Source organism: Aptenodytes patagonicus, chromosome 2 (assembly GCF_965638725.1).
Source record: "Aptenodytes patagonicus chromosome 2, bAptPat1.pri.cur, whole genome shotgun sequence".
NCBI classification, from domain to species: Eukaryota; Metazoa; Chordata; class Aves; order Sphenisciformes; family Spheniscidae; genus Aptenodytes; species Aptenodytes patagonicus.
Window position 1 is genome coordinate 62,906,067 of NC_134950.1, and position 17,994 is coordinate 62,924,060.

The 17,994-nt window shown below is 34.5% G+C and overlaps 1 protein-coding gene across 1 annotated transcript in view; it reads left to right on the top strand.

The window, feature by feature from the left end:
* CCDC102B (coiled-coil domain containing 102B) overlaps positions 1–17,496 on the top strand; it is a 172,890-nt gene extending 155,394 nt beyond the window's left edge. The window contains exon 5 of the mRNA XM_076330058.1: positions 16,875–17,496. Coding sequence (XP_076186173.1) covers positions 16,875–16,964 — 90 coding nt within the window. The 3' untranslated portion in view covers positions 16,965–17,496. The remainder of the gene's footprint in view (positions 1–16,874) is intronic.
* The last annotated feature ends 498 nt before the right edge of the window (positions 17,497–17,994 follow it).

Below are 17,994 nucleotides of genomic sequence, written 5' to 3' on the forward strand. Positions count from 1 at the left end.
GGATGGATTATTTATTAATATTTAGAGGAGCATAACAGAAAGAGAGTTTCCATGCTCTTTGAGTTGCATAGAACACTCTATAATTGTATTTGCCCTCTCTATTAAATTGGAAAGCCAAACAATAGTCTTCGGTCAATGATCTGTTGAAATTATAGCCTGCTTCTCTGCACTTAGCCCCTCTTATATGAAGGTTTCATTGGTCTCTTTAAAGCTTCAAAAGTTGCTAAACTGTTCATGTTAGTGATTTAATGTCAACACAGAAGTAACTTTCTATATTAGAAAAAAATATTTAGTAATCCAATAATGCAAGTCCAATTTTTTTTCATTGTGACTGATAATGTAGTAATGCCCACAGCATCACCCACATTGCTTCTTCTGTGTTTGGATAAGTTCAATATATGAGGATATTTTTATGTTATGCTGATTATCTCCAATATCAACAGTATATATGTTATGATCTACTTCTCTGAAAAGAATGGTTTTTTAACATTATTTTTCTTTTGTATTTTGTATCTGAACTAAATATCCACCCCAGTAAGCACAGGCATTTTGACATCATTCTATAAGTGATCCAAAAGGAAAAACCTGACGTACGATTCCATGAACAAGATGCATCCTTTCTATTTCACTTTATTATTTAGAAGTGATTAGGTCACTAGTGGAAGAAGTATTTGGTAAAATGCTAACATTTTCTAAGGCAACAAACAATTAGATTTAATATGTGATTTTTTTTTTTTCCTTAAACTTCTTGTTGATGGTAACAACCCATTTTTTCAATGGGATTGAATTCATTCAATTATTATTATATAAAGTAGCGATAACCAGTGTATTATTCTGAATGCTAACCTGAAGTAGCGGATGATTTTGTTAAAGATAGGATTCAAAAAAAGGTGGAGTATCACCATGATTGTTCTTAAAATGAGTCATTGATCTTTCCTGAAATTGTTCTGTCACTAAACACAAACACCATTTGTAGAATGATTAATAGAATTATTAGCTTGGTAATTAAACAGCCAAGTACTTTACTGCTGATACTATATATTATAAACTTGAAATGTAATTTTACAGAAAAGTTTTTTAAAGATCCAGATGGGTTGCATATCAGTTATAAAAGAAAGACATTTCTTCTTACAAATCATTTCAAATTTCAACTTTTCTGAATGTATTAGAGAAAGTGGATGACCTTATACTGAACATTATAAATGTGTATCATGGCCCAGATTAGCTAATTTTCTTCAGTAAGATTTTTAAAATATTTTCTGTAGTCAACTGTTTATTTTCTGGTTCTTAAAGATTCTTCAACAGATAATTTGTCATGACAGTTTCTGTGTCAGTAGCTCTTTTCTTTATTCCTGATGTGCTTATCATTTCTCAGCACATATTTCAATTATATTTTATTCTGGAGACCAGAAGAGTCACTTTCTTCTAGTTTTCAGACAGCAATGTGAAGCAAAGTTAAAGCTTACATTGCATACACTTTTTTTAGGGTAACACGTTTGTCATCCATCAGTTCCATACTTGAAAGCCTCCTACTGTGATTTGCATTTACTGTCACTTGCAAAAATATATTTGTGTATGTTACTTATTTTTCTTGAAAGAAGTTTCTGAGATACTTTTAAATAATTGATTTTTTTCTGCTTGCCTACACTGGAGGCATGGTTAAAGATATAGCAGCAAACAAAAACCATGGAAGATTCTTGAAGCATCATCACAGATCTGTGGTGGCCACCATTACAAGTTAAAATTCTATGACAAGTCTCACACATACAATCTGAGAAAATTCACCAGTGTGTGGTATCATCCAATCACAGCAGTACCTGTAGTAAAGTTACTTTTCAGTAAAACTTCTGTGTTTGCTATCACTGGCCTAAATATGAGGAAACCAGATGATCAATATTTAGATTTTGAAGAAGCATAAATTTTCAAAATTTAAGCCAAACTGTTTACTTGACACACAAAAATCAGTTTTTGATGACATGTTATTTCATTTAAGAAGCCAATTAGTAAATATAAATATAAATTCTTCATTGCATTGTAGTTTTAAATAGACAAATTCGAATTATTCAGAAGCACAAAAACTTTTGCGTTTTAGAGCTAAATGAAAAATTAGCACTTCTACCCAGAACTGAACTACCTGAAAACTTGTCATTTGTTGTAAAGTACATGAATTTAGAATAATTAAGAAATTAATTGATACAGTTGCAACAAAGAGACACAATAGAAAAGTGAGAATGTGGAAAGTAGTGTGAAAGAGGTACGCTAATTAGAAAGTGACGTATGACCAACTACTGGGATTTATAAGCAATAATGTACTTTGCAGAAGGTCCTGGAAACCTGTCATTTGAATGATTAATTATTTTCATAAGTACCTAGAAGATCTACTTCCATATTCTAGTGTCATGGCCCCTTTTAAGGAGGAAGCTTGCAACTAAAGCTGGTTCTGTAAGATATGAAAAATGAAATATCTTCTGATGGGATGATGGGAAACTGTAGAGCTAGAGAAGCAATATTGAAAAATTTGTGCCAAATGAGCTGTGCTGTGTGAAACTGGAGCATATATAGCAAAGTTGCAAGAGAGTTGTGATGCTTCCAGTTTTACATATTTTAGCAAGGTGCAGCTTTTTTGGAGCCCAGTACTATTCTAATGGATTTTAATTCTCAAGTTAGAAGTATTGAGATGTTATTTTGACATTTTTTAGGCCAGATTTAATCTCAAAAAGGAAATAAAATATAATTATATGAATTACTTAAATTCATCAAATTAACAAGAATATTAACATTGATTGCAATGAAATATAATGGTGAAGATAGTCCTATGTCTTCCAAAGGAGAAACTGTAACTTCATCTCATCCTTGAAGTCATAATACATGCAAAATACCCCTGGGTTTTACTGGACAGAGAGAAGTCACAATCTGAAATATAAAAGACTGAACTTTGTGCTCTCTTTTCCTGCACTTTGAGACATTGGTACTGATTTCATGTAAAATAGAAACCCATGCTTATAAGTCTGAAAGCTTCTCCCTGGTCAGTAAGGCTATGTGTCTTAAATGTAGTTGGAGAAAAAAACAGCTGAACCTGTCCTCCTGAAGTCCTCCAAGTCCTAGCAGAGTGCATTTCACATTTATAATTCTTCTGATGCAACCTTAAGTATGGGTCTGGAAAAAAAAATCTTAATTTCAAACATTGTTCTGTACGCTCATTAATGCTTAATGAATGTAACAGAATAATACCACAGAAATTTCCATCTAAACTGGTATCTTGTTTCCGGTGGTGGACAAAAGTGGATTTGTGTAAGACTGTAAGAGCAAAGCAGACAAGTAGACATACATCCCAGGATCTGTACAGTGCCAGATTCCAGGAAAATCAAGGTCAAGGACTCCTCAGTCAGAGATGGTATCTTTCAAGCCTTGTATTGAGTTTTCTTCTATTAAATTGTTCAATAGCTTTCTGGACCCCTGTAAAGCTTTTGTAACAGCCTACTACAAGAGATCTCAAGACTTAATTGTGTTCTGTTAAAAGTTATGCTTTCTTGAGTCAAACCTGCCTTTTGGTGTTTTCATCTGATGGTCCCTACTTTCTATATTGTTAGAGATTGTGACCTGTTCCTTCAGGTCACTCCATCATATGCATCCTGAAGTTTGTTTAGTCATCCGTCCTGTGGAAGCCATCCTATACATGTGTTTACATGTTTGTAGTTCTGCAAACCTTTTCCTGGTTTGTGTGATTTCCTCTCAGATACAGTAAATATTGTATTCAGTATTCAAGATGTCATCATCTTACTGGGTTAATATGGTAGCATAATAACTACTGTGTTCTCCATTTCTTTTTTAATAGTTCACATTTTTTTTTTCTTTACTGTTCCAGAGCATTGTTATATTATCTTATCACTTTTCAAATTCTGCATAATTAAAAACTTTTTGTCTTTCACAGAAGAGAGCAACATGTTCTCACTGAAAAAGCAATGTGATAACTAGAAAAGCAATTGGTTTTATAAGTGGAATAATTCAGAAATTTTCTAATTCCAGTCCTGCCTTCCGATTATTTAGAATATACTTGTCTCTAACTAATCAGAAGTTAGCTATTCCTGTATGACTTTTTTCTTCTTTTTTGAATATTGACAGTCTGATGATCACTTCTCACTGAATTGAGCTCACTGTTATTTCACTGACCTGAAACTATCATCTTTGTAGGCATATTTTTACAACCTTCATTACTTTCTGTTCTTAATTCCATTACAATGGGGATTTTTCTATACCACAAGGTTTTTTTATTACATTTTTTTGATAATATTTTATCGATTTTGTGCAACACCTCAATTTCAATGGTTCTGTTCTGCTACATAAAGACTGATAGGAAATAATTATTCCAGAAACCTTCTCTGTTTGTAAATTTTCACTTTAAGATTACCAGTTATGTTCTTCCCCCTCCCCCCCCCCCTTTTCTTTAGCTATAAAACATTCTAAAAATTCTTATTTTGCTACATTAGGTCAACAATAGAAAAAAAATTAAATTCTGATTGTCCACTGGGCAGCTTGCCACTTGTCCAAAACTCACACCAAATTTTTGTATAGTTTTACATGGGATTTTAATCAGATGTATGCATACAGTTACTTTCCTAACCATATAACAAAGTATATATGAAGGACTGCAACAATATATATATGAAATTTTTCAGTGGAAGATAATAAAGAAACAAATTAAAAGGCAAGATACAAAGGAGCTGAAAAAAATAATCTTTGCTTTTTAACTTCTTAGTTTATTTTTATAGTACAGGTATGTCTAGTAATTAAAAAATAATTGAAATACACTCTTCCTGCTCAAAAATGCTTGACATCTTTCAAGATCACTGTTTTAACTAAAAGTTATGTAAATGAGCATGCATGTTGTTCAGATTTTCTTGTTGTTGTTTTTGAAAGACAAATTAGAAGTGGGCAAGGAATAACCCTCTTCCATATCACTGTGAGAAACTACAATTCATGTCCATCCTTTAGAGATCCTGAATGATGATGTGCAAAATTGGTTCTTGAGCCTATTTCAAATTCCAAATACTGCACTTTTTTCTTCTACCTTTCTAGACAGAAAAAATAGTAATGTTTTTTTTCTGTATCGATTATGGTGTGCCTTACACAGACATATATATTTATCTACAAAAAATGAACAGAACCAAGGAGGATATTCATTGGCCTATCAGCATTTGTGCTGCTTATGACCTTGTGCTTCTTTACTATTACCTGCAAAGTATTTGTCAAAGTTACTTTTTCATTATCATCTTCATGCTTCAGCTGAGATGTGTTCCAAAATTTAGAAAATGAGTAGGAAAGAGAAGATGTAGCATTCAAAGGTTCTCATAGTTCTTAGGTTCAAATCTAAGAAGTCTGTTGGGCGGAGGATGTTTCAGGCATATATTCTTCCCCCAGACTTAAGATCTTTAAAGCCAAACAGCATCTCAGACCTGGAAAATGCAAGTGTATTCCTCTTGGAGGGACTTTCAGTGCTTCATTCCGAAGATGACATTGCCACTAAGGAAATTCTTTCCTTTCCCAGTAGAGTGGCACTTGTCATAAAAATTCCCAAGTGATAGTTGTGCCAAACTGAAAGACTGTAAAGTAAAAGTTGAGCTAAGATTATTCATATTATTTGTAAATTGTTTCTAAATTTCTAGGTTTTAAGGAGGGAAGACTTAAGAAAACTTACAATTTCTTACTAACACTAAAAAAGTTGTTCCACAGAAATGATTTACATATGCTCTGAATTTGTATTATTTTTGTGAAAATAACTCAATAAATGTTAAAGATACCTCAGTGTGGAGCTGTCAGTGGTGCTTCTTTCACAATTTTCAGGGGAAAAAAAATATTTCTCACATCAGGTTTAGGAATAATTAAATGTTATGTCTTCTTATTCAGAGGTAAACTAACTCATAAACATACATGTATTTGTAACAAAGAGCTGTCTATATTTTCATATATGGTTATATTACCCTCAATTTTCTATCTAATGTAACTTGAAAGAGATGAGCTGCTTATTTTACCAAAATGACGTGGCCATCCATTACTAGAATCTGACAGTGAATATTGCTAATACTCCTTTTGCAACATTTTATGAAGTTAATGGAAGTGTACTGGCACAAAATTGATCAAATCCAGCACCTACAACACAACATATGAACAGAGTTCAGAACCATATGGTGAAAAGAATAGCTTTTTCAGTTTCATTTTTTGTGTTTGTTAAATTCAGCAAAGATAATGTATGTGCCTCTGACTTCTACATATTCTATGGTGATGTCATTTACTTTCTAACGATCATGTGGATGTTGTATCTTCTATAAATTCCTGTAAAAGTTCCTAAAATCTAAGAATATCTACCATACAGCCAATTTTCTCAACCTGTTTTTGTTATTTCTAATCCCAGTAGAATGATCCTCACTCTAAGTCACCCGCTGTGATTCATAATTTTCAGAAAATAAAGAATACATTGAATCAGTTATGCCTGGTTTAACAAAATAACAAAAAGATGGATTCCGTTTCTGTTCACAGAAGAGCTTCATAACATGTCCGTCTAATATTCTATTAATTTTTGATGCCATAAATAGAAAGATAAACATCTCTTTTTTATTGCAACAATATTTTTGAAAAGTAGAGGTTTTCAGGTATCTAAAGAATAGTGTGACAGATTCGATCTTTGGAAGTAGCAAAAGATTTAGAGATATGAAAAACCAAGGAACTGCAAAGTGACAGCCAGAAAGACAATCTCATCAGTAATAAAATTAATCTATACAGACAAAAAAGAGAAAATACAAGATTTCTCTATTGACACTGAAAGCAAGAATGTCCAACATATAAGACCTTTTCTTTCACTGAAAGTTATAAGTAAAATTGCAAAGGAAGTGAAATTAACCTCAATTACATAAAATTTGAGCTGCTAATATTCCATCTTAATAGATTTTTTTTTTTTTTTTTTACTTTTGAGCTTAAATACAAAATAAAATGACAGTTGTATATGCTCCAGCTTCTGAATCGGTCAAATGGATGGATAGGTTGTTTTTCAAGGAAAGAGTCTTGGACTCTTTCACTTGAAGATAAGAGAGCTGAGAGGAGTGTGAATGAGATTTACAGAACCAGGAGGGCAGTAGATAAGCTGCACATGGCACTGTTGTTGACCAAATATGAGAACTAGGTAACACTGAAGCCAGGAGGAGAGCACGAATAACAGAGGCAGCAAACAGGCACAGCAGTTTGTGCAGCCTTTTGCGCAGAAGGGACAGAAGGTTGATATGGGAAACCATAGGCCAGTCAGCCTCACCTCAATCCCTGGGAAGGTAATGGAACAGCTAATCCTGGGAACCATTTCCAAGCATATTGAGGACAAGAAGATGACTGTATGAAGTCAGCATGGATTTATAAAGGGGAAATTATGCCTGATCAATGTGATAGTCTTCTACAATGAAATGTCTATCTTTGTGGATGACGGGAGAGCAATGAATGTTGTTTACCTTGACATTAGCAACACTTGCAATGCTGTCTCTCATAACATACTCATAGACAGTCTGATGCATGCAGACTAAATAAATGAACAGTGAAGTGGACTGAAAATTGGCTGAACTGCCAGGCTAAAAGATTTGTGGTTAGTGAAATGAAGTCCAGCTGGAGGGCAGTCACTAGTAGTGTACCCCAGGGGTCAATATTGGGGCTAGTACTGTTTAACTTCATTAATCATTTGCATTATGGGACAGAGTGCACCCTTAGCAAGTTTGCAGATGATACAAAACAGGGAAGAGTCATTAATAGATGAGGTAGTCGTGCTGTCATTCAGAAGGACCTCAAGAAGACAGAGAAATGGGCAGACAATAACCTCATAAAGTTCAAATGGAAATGCCAAATCCTGCACTTTGGTAGGAACAAACCCTTGCAAGGGCAGACTTGGGGCCGACTGGCTGGAAAGCAGCTTTGCTGAAAGGGAGCTGGGAGTCCTGTTGGACAACGAGTTGACCATGGGTCAGCAATGCACCCTCAAGACTGAAGGCCAACAACATTAGGATGAGCATGGCCAGCAGGTTGAGGGATATGATCCTTTCCCTCTACTCAGCACTAGTGAGACCACATCGGGAGTGCTGCATTCAGTTCTGGGCCACAAGTATAAGAAAGACACAGACGTACCAGAGTGAGTCTACAAAGGGTTTATAAGAAAGACATGGACATACTGGAGGGAGTCTACAAAGGGTCACAAAAATGATTGAGGACTTCCTTGCTATGAATCTGCCTTAAGAGATTACTCAGGCAGAGTGTATTGGTGGGTTGCAAATGGGATTATGTGAATTGCTGGGCAACAGGTCAATAAGAGCATCCTGAAAGTACTAAGCAGGAATGTATCCTCAAACATTCCTGATACAACAGTTCTGGGTGCTGGAGGAGTACCAGAAAAATAGACAGAAGAAACACAGCCAGCTTATGTCCTGGCACTGTCACAATCAGAGACACTAAAATTAGACTTTTCAAAGGAGTTTGTAGATAATAGGTCAACTTGTCCTGAACTGTATTGAGACTTAGGTACATTATGAATGTAATTGACATGTGGAAAACTTCAGGCATCTTAAGAAAAGATGAAAAATTCAGTAAACACATACTATTATTTTTTTCCAATATGAAACCAAAACTATGAATGGTATTTGGCAAATACCAATTAGTTATCCTAACACATTGGTAAATAAATAAAACATTGATACAAAAAATGAACAAGGAAAAAGAGGAGAAGAGCTCTATATCTTATCTAATTGTGTTTTACCTTTTGTCTTTAACTGCTTTACCCTTTGCCTGCTTTTGTCTTTGTCTGCTTTACTGCCATTTAGGGATCAGTGCTTTCTCCCTGCTGTTTGCATACTTAAGATAATTTTACTGGTCGTGAGGGCACTTGTACTATTTTATCAGACATGGTATGTCCTAAGATAATGAGACCTTCACATCACCAGATTACCATCACCATTTGTCGCTTTTCACTTCAGCTCCCACATGATTTCAGCAGTCAAAACCTTACAAACCACAGAGCTAGAGATTAGTGCTTTGTGATATTTGAAAGCCAAGGTTCAAACTTCCAGTCAGATAATTTTCTAGCTGCATGCTATCTTTAACAGCTTGTGAGATAGTAGCTACTATCATGTCAGAATTTGAAGCTGGGAGGAATGGAAGGGAGCAGAATAAGTAATTGTAATCTGCACATTCACATTCTCTCTCTCAGCCTTACAAGTTTTAAAAGAAATGCTTTCACTGTTGCAAAACTTGTAATCACAACACAGCAGTGATGCACGGTAGTTGTTTCTACTCTAGCCGGTTCAAGAGATACCAGACTTTAATACTGTCAAAGATGAACAGTGTTTTGGGCAATGGTCCAAAGCAGAACATGGTGTACAGCAGAACTCTCCAGTGCTTCCCAGAACTCTCATATAATTTTCATTCAATGACTATAACTAGGAGGCATAATATTGAATGATACTGCAGTATAATAAGTAGGTTTTTTCAGGAATTAAATGGTTTATTTTGTTGAGCATACATGTTTTTTTCCTTATTTTGAAGAGAAATTCATTTTCAGTTTACATATTAGTGTAGTGTAGTGTTTTCAATGTGAAAAAACAGTACATAACAAAGAATCTGCCTGGCATGATTCTGAAGATAGCCCACTTGTATCAAGAAAAATTTGGATGGAGAATAGGAAGTGGATAAGAGGAGGGAGGGGCAGAAAGTTTATGTCTGCTACAGAGCTGAATACCTTTCCCGTCTGGAAGTAAGAGGAAAGTAATGAAGATGCATGTTGAGCAACTGTTAAAGTTAAGAATTCTGAAAGGGTAAATGGAACTAAATTGAAGCTGGCAACCATGTAATTACTGGGAAGGGAAATTATCATGCTTTTTATTGGTCTGGAGATTAAGTAGGTGAAAATATTACTATAGAAAGTGAATCTTAATGTATAAAAAAGGAATGAGAAAAGAGCTTGTGCCAAGTGTACTTTCTTATCCTTTTTTCAGCTATGAGGAGCGGCTGAGGGAACTGGGGTTGTTTAGCCTGGAGAAAAGGAGGCTGAGGGGAGACCTCATCGCTCTCTACAACTACCTGAAAGGAGGTTGTAGCGAGGTGGGTGTTGGTCTCTTCTCCCAAGTAACTAGCGATAGGACGAGAGGAAATGGCCTCAAGTTGCGCCAGGGGAGGTTTAGATTGGATATTAGGAAAAATTTCTTCACCGAAAGGGTTGTCAAGTATTGGAACAGGCTGCCCAGGGAAGTGGTGGAGTCCCCATCCCTGGAGGTATTTAAAAGACGTGTATATGAGGCGCTTAGGGACATGGTTTAGTGGGCATGGTGGTGTTGGGTCGACAGTTGGACTCGATGACCTTAGAGGTCTTTTCTAACCTTAATGATTCTATGATTCTATGATTCTATTAAAAAAAAAAAATGTCCACAAAAAGTCTTCCATGCAAATCATACTTCTTAAATAAGAAAGGAGTGTATATATTATTGATATCTTCTTCTCTGTAGGACTAGAAGAACTGTTCCTGTGTTCAGAAATTAGAAGGCATCTTGTAAAGAAATATTAAAGCACGTTACACAAATAAGTCTTACACTATCTACTTATAAGTCTTAAAACAGCCACTTAGAGTACCTACTTTCCCAGGTAGACTTTAGATTGTTTTCTTTAACAATAAGTAAGTAATTTAGCTAAAAGTTTATGGTTTTTGTTTTTTTTTTTCCCCTCTAATTTAATCTGACCATATGAAAAAAAAAAAAACATATTGATTGTATTGTGTTGATCACTATTCAATATTTCTGACATCTCTTTTTAAATTTTTACTTTTAAATGTATTTAAACTTTGTGTGCTTGCAATACAAATGTCAAACACAATGATTTGCAGAGAATAATGGCAAAACCAGTTTGTATTTAGCCTTAATGTATGCTTAGCAATAGCAAAAGAGCTGAAGTATGTTTTGTGTTTAAATATAAGGACATTTTCTGTTCTCTTATTTTAATATGCAAGGAATTACATATTTAGGGGCACAATTACATGAGACTGATAAATAGTGCTGGACATATTAAAAAAAAGCATTTTCAAGCAAGTTTATTCTTTCACTGTAAAAGCAGATGATATGAATATTCTGGTTCATTCCAGTAGGTTCAGAGTATTCTAAAAACCAAAGCTAAAAAAGCTAGATGTTACTGTCAGTTCCCTAAAAGCTGAAATTTTGTGTCCATTTGTTGGGGAGAGTGGCTAGATTTTTTCTTCTATCATGCAGTTGAAAGGAAGCCTTTCAAAAAAGTGATTTTATTTGGGCATGCCATAACCTGGCATGATCAGATTTTAAAATATTAGAATTCAAGAAAGATGTTATTATGCAAAGTCAACTGAGCAAAAATATGTAATTATCTGAGAATTAAGGAAAAACAATTTAAGAAAAAACAGACCTTTTTAAAGGTCATCTTAATTCTTATTATGTGCCAGAACGGTTAAATTATTATGTTATAAATGAGAATGATTCTTCTTTTGGAAAAACTCACTGTTAACAGCACCTGAATTTATGAATGGGCATTTGAAGGAGTCCTTCTCTGCTAGGTACCCACTAAGTAATGTTCATCCTTTGCCATTCTTAAAGTGCTTAAAGTGGGTGACTTACTCAAACTATTTAATCTCCAGCAATATTAATTTCAGGTTCTGATCTGTACAACTACAGTGATTCAGTTGCAAAGTGTTGTTTGTAGTTTGCAGTAGCAAAAGTTTGATCAAAATTGTCTTTTTTGTCATATGACACCCTAGGGAAAATATTAAATGTAATTGTTTAGTAAATTTCAGTGGTAGCTATTGTAATACACTGTAGCCAGAAATGTACTAGGGAAATTCATTCTGAGACAAATTTTGAAGTTAAAAGGAGATATATTTATATGGCAAAACACTAACCTTTTCTTGTACAGAAAATCAAAAAGCATAATTTTGCATGAGTTCCAAGGAAGTAAAAATAGTTGAATGAGAAACACAGAAAAATATGACTTGGGGTCTTTTGGCTCTCAAAGGAAACACAATATTTAAAGAAAAAGTCATACTGTTTGAGAGCCCATACAGTATTTTTAGAGATTGGAATTACATAGTGCATGAGTTTACACAGGGTCTAAGCAATTTCTGCCTTGTAAAGATACGAAACCTAATTCAATATCCATATGTTCACTCATGGTCTGTAACAGTCCCCTAATGCTAAACGGCAACTGTGTTTTAATTAAATGAGAAGCTGACATAAATCTATGTTACTATAATTTGGGCAGGAACCTGTAATTCCACTCAGAATATTAATTATTTTAGGCATTAATAAATGTCTAAAATTGAGATATAGTTTATACCAGTGAAGATACTAACTCAAGCTTGCAATTATTTCCTTTCTTCATTCTGATTTGGTTTCATACCAGAGATCCCTTCCTTCTCCATCCACACTTGGAGATAAGCTATGCATGATTTTTCAAATAGTACTGCATAGCACCACTGTCACGGGTGAGACAGTAAATGGTAAATCCTAGTGGATCTGGACTGATGTTTATTATTTATTATTATTATGTCAACTCTCACCCTTTATTTTTTAAAATTAAATATTCGGGATATCAGTTATTTGGTCTAATCAGTTATTTGATCTAAACATTTCTGATGCAAGCATTTGAGAAGGTGGGGTTTTTTTATTTTCACTCTAATTTCTTTTTCTATATCAAATTCATGAAACAGTATATGAATCTTTTAGAAAGGCAGATAAGACAATTAACAATATTCCTTTGAGAAGATAGCCTTCCCCTTCCCCCTCCAAGGAGTCCTGAAGCCAAATAGGAACCTTGGTAGGATTGAGATAGTGTGGGAAAGTTTAGCTTTTCTAGGAGGCATGCAGAATCTGTAAATACCAAAGAGAGAGACAATGTGTCTTACAAATAATTTGCATCTTGTTTTTGGGAGTCCTGAGATTGCTTAATCTTCTTTAGGTTTTCGAGAATAAACATGCATGAAGGAGAAAAATCTTTCAGACATCTTGGTTTCCCACTCTTCTCCACATGTACAGATGGACATTTATCAGTACATATTCACCTTATATTTCTTGTTTTATTTTCTTTAACCCTGCTACATCAGTCCCTTACTATTTTGCCTCTAATCTACACTCCTGAGAGTTACCCACATCTGTCCTTGGGAAGTCTTCATTGATTAAAACCAACAACCTCGTAATGTCTGTCTTTAGCATCATTACAGCAAATTGTGTGAGGACTTAAATAAGAAGACAATAATAATTTAAGTATCATGTGTAGCTACCTTAAAATAATTCTGTCTAACAACTCTTCCATTTAATTAAGGTTTGGAAAAAATCCTTATTTTAATACTTACTGTGCACTTGCACTAAAAAAAGATTAATTTTAAGCAGCAACAAAGAATTTTAAAATATTCTGCAGAGAAATGCACACACAAACTATATTAATTGAGCTCTAAATTAGTGATGCTGAACAACAAAAGCAAGGAAATGCACAGTGAAGCAGGAAATGTACCATATGTTATTGTATACCTGGGCACAATGGGGACACTATCTTAATGGTTTTCTTAATGATCCTGTTGTACTAGATATTGGTGGACATATGGTATGCTGTCTTTTTATATGCCTGTGCATTTTCATGATTTTGTTAACTGACTTTCATAGCATTTTCTATTTGTCTGCTGTTAGGAAAAGGGCTTTAAAATATTTTGCTCACTTATCTGGAGTTCAAAACGTATGCATTTTATTTTGCCTATTCATTTGTACCCTAATTTATCTTTTTTTTTTTTTTTTTTTTTTCTAGAGCAGTTGCATATTACTTTTTTTATTAGGCTTTCCACAGTTTTAGTCCCTGTCTGGCAATAATTTGGAACACACTTTTGTAGTCCTTCCACATACAGAGGAGTTTTTGACTCGCTCTCAGTGCTGGCCGAACAGGTGGCTAAAGCAACAGCAGCAGCTGCAGAGCTGACTGGGCTTTGCACGACCAGGATGGGCACTTGTACAATCAGCTGCTTCCCTGTCTGCCCCAAGGAACCTCAGCACGGTCCAGTTGGAAGCAGACATGGTTCCCACTTCACCTGGCTCCCTAGTGCCCTTCTACCACATGGCTGTGGGACACAACAGAACAACTTCTTGCCCCAACCCTTCCCGGATGCCAGGTGTTGTCGAGGTTGGCTGGTGCAGGCTACCAATGGGAAAGAGTTCCCTAATTTTTTTGTAGCACAAACTCCATAAATGTTCACATTTAAATAGGCTATTCATTACTGCTGTCACATGGAATACACATGTTGAAGCCACAAAAGTGTGGAACTACTCAGGGGAATTATCACAGAATCACAGAATTATTTAGGTTGGAAAAAACCTTTAAGATCATCAAGTACAACCGTAAACCTAACACTGCCAAGTCCACCACTATATCTTGTAAACAGACAAGATCAATTGAGCCAAACCCTTTTGACATACATGTAATATACTCCAGTTATATCTTGGCAAAAATTCCCTTACATAATGCAGTGATCTCAGGGGTTCTTAGAGGAGGTCTTTGAAGACTGTTATAAACCAGCGTGGAAATGAAAGAAAGTTATTGTACATTAGCTTGTCAATAGGCACTCAAGTTTTGTGATTCATTACAGATTGGGACTAGTCTTTTAAATTAGATTGTCTATATGCTAGTGATTTCTGGCAAGTGTACATGCTTTTGTATGAACATTCAAAGCTTACCATTCTATGTACTGAGGTACTGGTTTCAGTAGTAGCTCATTATATGTGTAACTGTATTAATTTGATTATGAAATAGAAGTCAGAATGAAACTCTCTTACTGTTTTATGGATGTTAGATAGAGTAACATTACATCTAGAATCACCAGATTAGGTGTTTCTAAAATGTTTAAATAAGAAATATTTTAAAAACAAGTAATTTGATTTGTCTTGAAAATGTACTATGTCTATTCCCAGGGCAACAAGATGTACTTTAAGCCCATACCCACCAGTTATAGCTAATATTTTTCAGATATTTTTAGTTTCTTTTCTTTAAATTTAATTTTAAAATCTTTCAGTTCCTAGTTTTATGGATTTTTTTTTAGTTTATATTAATTTTTTTTAGATTAACAAAATGAATGGAAAAGGAAAGAACTATGAGCGATATTATACTAATACATTCACACAAGTATTTTTAATAACAAGGAGTTGTTAATAGAGCTTATCTAGAATTTTTAATAAGGCAAAGTTGTTATTGGAAATCATTAAAATAATTTAAAAAGAAATAGACATCTGTTTCAAAAAATTTCCAGTGAAATTCAGTAACGACAACTGAGTTTAAGATCAGCCTAGTTTTGTGTATCCAGCAAGGTGAGAAATTTGCCAGCTTATTGATTCTTACTGATGTAGGGCTTGGCAATCAGTCTGTATCTGGAATGATTAGTGGGCAAATTCATCAGTAGACAGGAGCATCATGGGTTCTGTGACGCCGTAAGCAATCACATTGCTATGCTAGCTCAAAGGCTTTTACATTTTGTCAGTTTACTTACCCCAGTGATCTTGATATGTGATGCTGGGTTTTTCTAAGAACATAATGGGCTAATTTGTTTTCTAATAATAGACATATTAGATTAGATGTTTTTGCATAATGGCATGACTGACCCATTCACACTGCCAGGAATTAGGTTACAGCTAAGAAGAAGCAACTGGGGACCACCCATGTTCCACAGTTTGCTAAAAACTCTCAGGTTCCTTGACTTCTTGTTCAGACATTATTCACAAGACTTTTAGGTTCCCAGAGTCAAGACTAAACCAATGGGTTTGTGAATTCCTTTGTCTGAAAACCAGTTCAAGATATATAAAAAAGACAAGAAACACAAGAGCTGCGCTGTGGCTTGTGGTAGGATTTCAATGAAAATGCAGAAATGACATGGAGAGAATTGGAGTTGTATGCCCCCTAAGCTTAAAGCACAGGAAATTTTCAATTAACCGTGGATGAGATAAAAACTAGTAATATACAGAAACAGTTTAGATCTGCCAGGATTTATTCACTCTTACATGCATTCTTCTTGGGCCAGTTTGTAGTGTAGCTAGTTTGGGCAGTACTTGAGCTCATGAATCTTGATAAACCTGTGTTATTCTGTGCAGAGCTACCGCATGCCTGTTCACAGTGCTCTGAATTCTGGAGAGCATAATAGCCTGTTTCTGTTGCCCAACTTGAGTGGATGTTCTTGTTCTGCTGCACGTTGCTACTGAAAATATGGTTTATCAAACTAAGATTTATAAAAAAGAATATATTTTTTAGAATTATTATGTTTTAATGATAATCTTTATGATGATTATGTTTTTGTAAATAATCTTTACCTATTGCCATTAATGCAATATGAAGACATTATGCTGGACTAGTGGCTAGAATTCTGTCAAATGAGAGGTTTGCGATATCTTTGATCTTTTTTCACTCTTCTCCACTTTCCCTTCTTCCAATAAAAAGACTCATGAGCTATATGTAAATACTTCAAATGTTACTTGAATAGCAATATTACTGCAGTTCGGAACTGTTAATCAATAAATAATGGCTCCTAGCCATCAAAAGTGAAGCAAGCAGGTGTAGCCTGCTTTGCACTGTGAAAGATAATTGCAAGCAATTGCTCTGAAACCTTATGCTTTTTTCTTCTTTATTAAGGAATAAGTTGAAAAAGTATCCAATGTATACTATAAAGTTAACAATACCGAATGATTGTCTCATTTAAATTCCACCGTCTCCTACTGAAACTTTTTTCTTAGAAGAAATTTAATCTGCAATTGTTTTAAACTTAAACTGTCTTTTCTGATTAGTGTTGTGGTCACACTTTTTTAAAAATTTCATTTCAGAGTAAAGAGACAGAAGAAAGCGAACTCAGGATTTGGGACCACACAAAGTTCCTTGTATGTTGCTGGAGATTCTACCAAGACAATGAATGAAGATGCGGGAGATCATCAAACAGCGTTGCAGCAACAAGGCTAACAGTAAAGAGGAGGGAAAAAGAACTTACACTCTTCATAAAGACTTACAGGAAAGTGTCGTTGAAATAGTGCATGTCAGACATATTTAGGAACACTGTATGCATTGTTTCTATGTATTCCAGATTTTTCGATAAGAATCAAGGAAAATATACTAGTGTCAGTGTGTACCAACTTAGAATTTTTGTGGCAGTTGTCTGTCCTTCCTTTACAGTTGTCTTAATTGCTCTCTTCTAAAGCAAAAGGTGGACTTTAATTAACATGGCCCATAGTCTATCTTTGGGGAAAAAAAAAACTTTAGAATGTAAATGCCATAGGAGAGAGGTTCACTTTCAGTCCTGGGAAGACAATGAGTCTGAAATAGAAATCAATGATTTGTTTCTTGCTTTACTACTGTCTTTTTTTTCATACAGCAATGGGCAAATAACTCTGTTTCTCAGTTCCCCCAGTTCTATCAGGGTGACGTGTATTACACCTTTCTTTCATTAAAAAAAAAAAATCATAATATTTAAAGAAGAGAAGATCTTTTACTTAAAATACCCAAATATTATCACTTAAACATTTAGATTAAAAAAGTAGTGCTTCTCTTTGTGTTTCTTATACTGAAGCCATAATAGGAATACCTAGAAATAATGCATCTCCATTTTATCTTAATATATATTTCACATTTCTATTTAAATTTGAGTTTATTAATTGTCCCTGTAAAAATTGTAAATATCATATAGGAAGTAACATGAATATGTTAAGATAAACTGCAAAAGCAGATTTTGAGAATTTTAGAAAGCTCATGAGTTATAAAAATACCAGCAACTTTCAACCATCTTCAGACAGAAATTATAATGGGTTACTCTTTGCCATATACAGTTAATGAGTATATGCAGATTCTGTTTCACAGAGATTCTGTGAATTTGCTCTGATCGCTCAGTAATATGTTTGTTTCACACCTTATATCCCTATAAACTGAAAACTTCTGAGAGAATTCTAGTTGTAT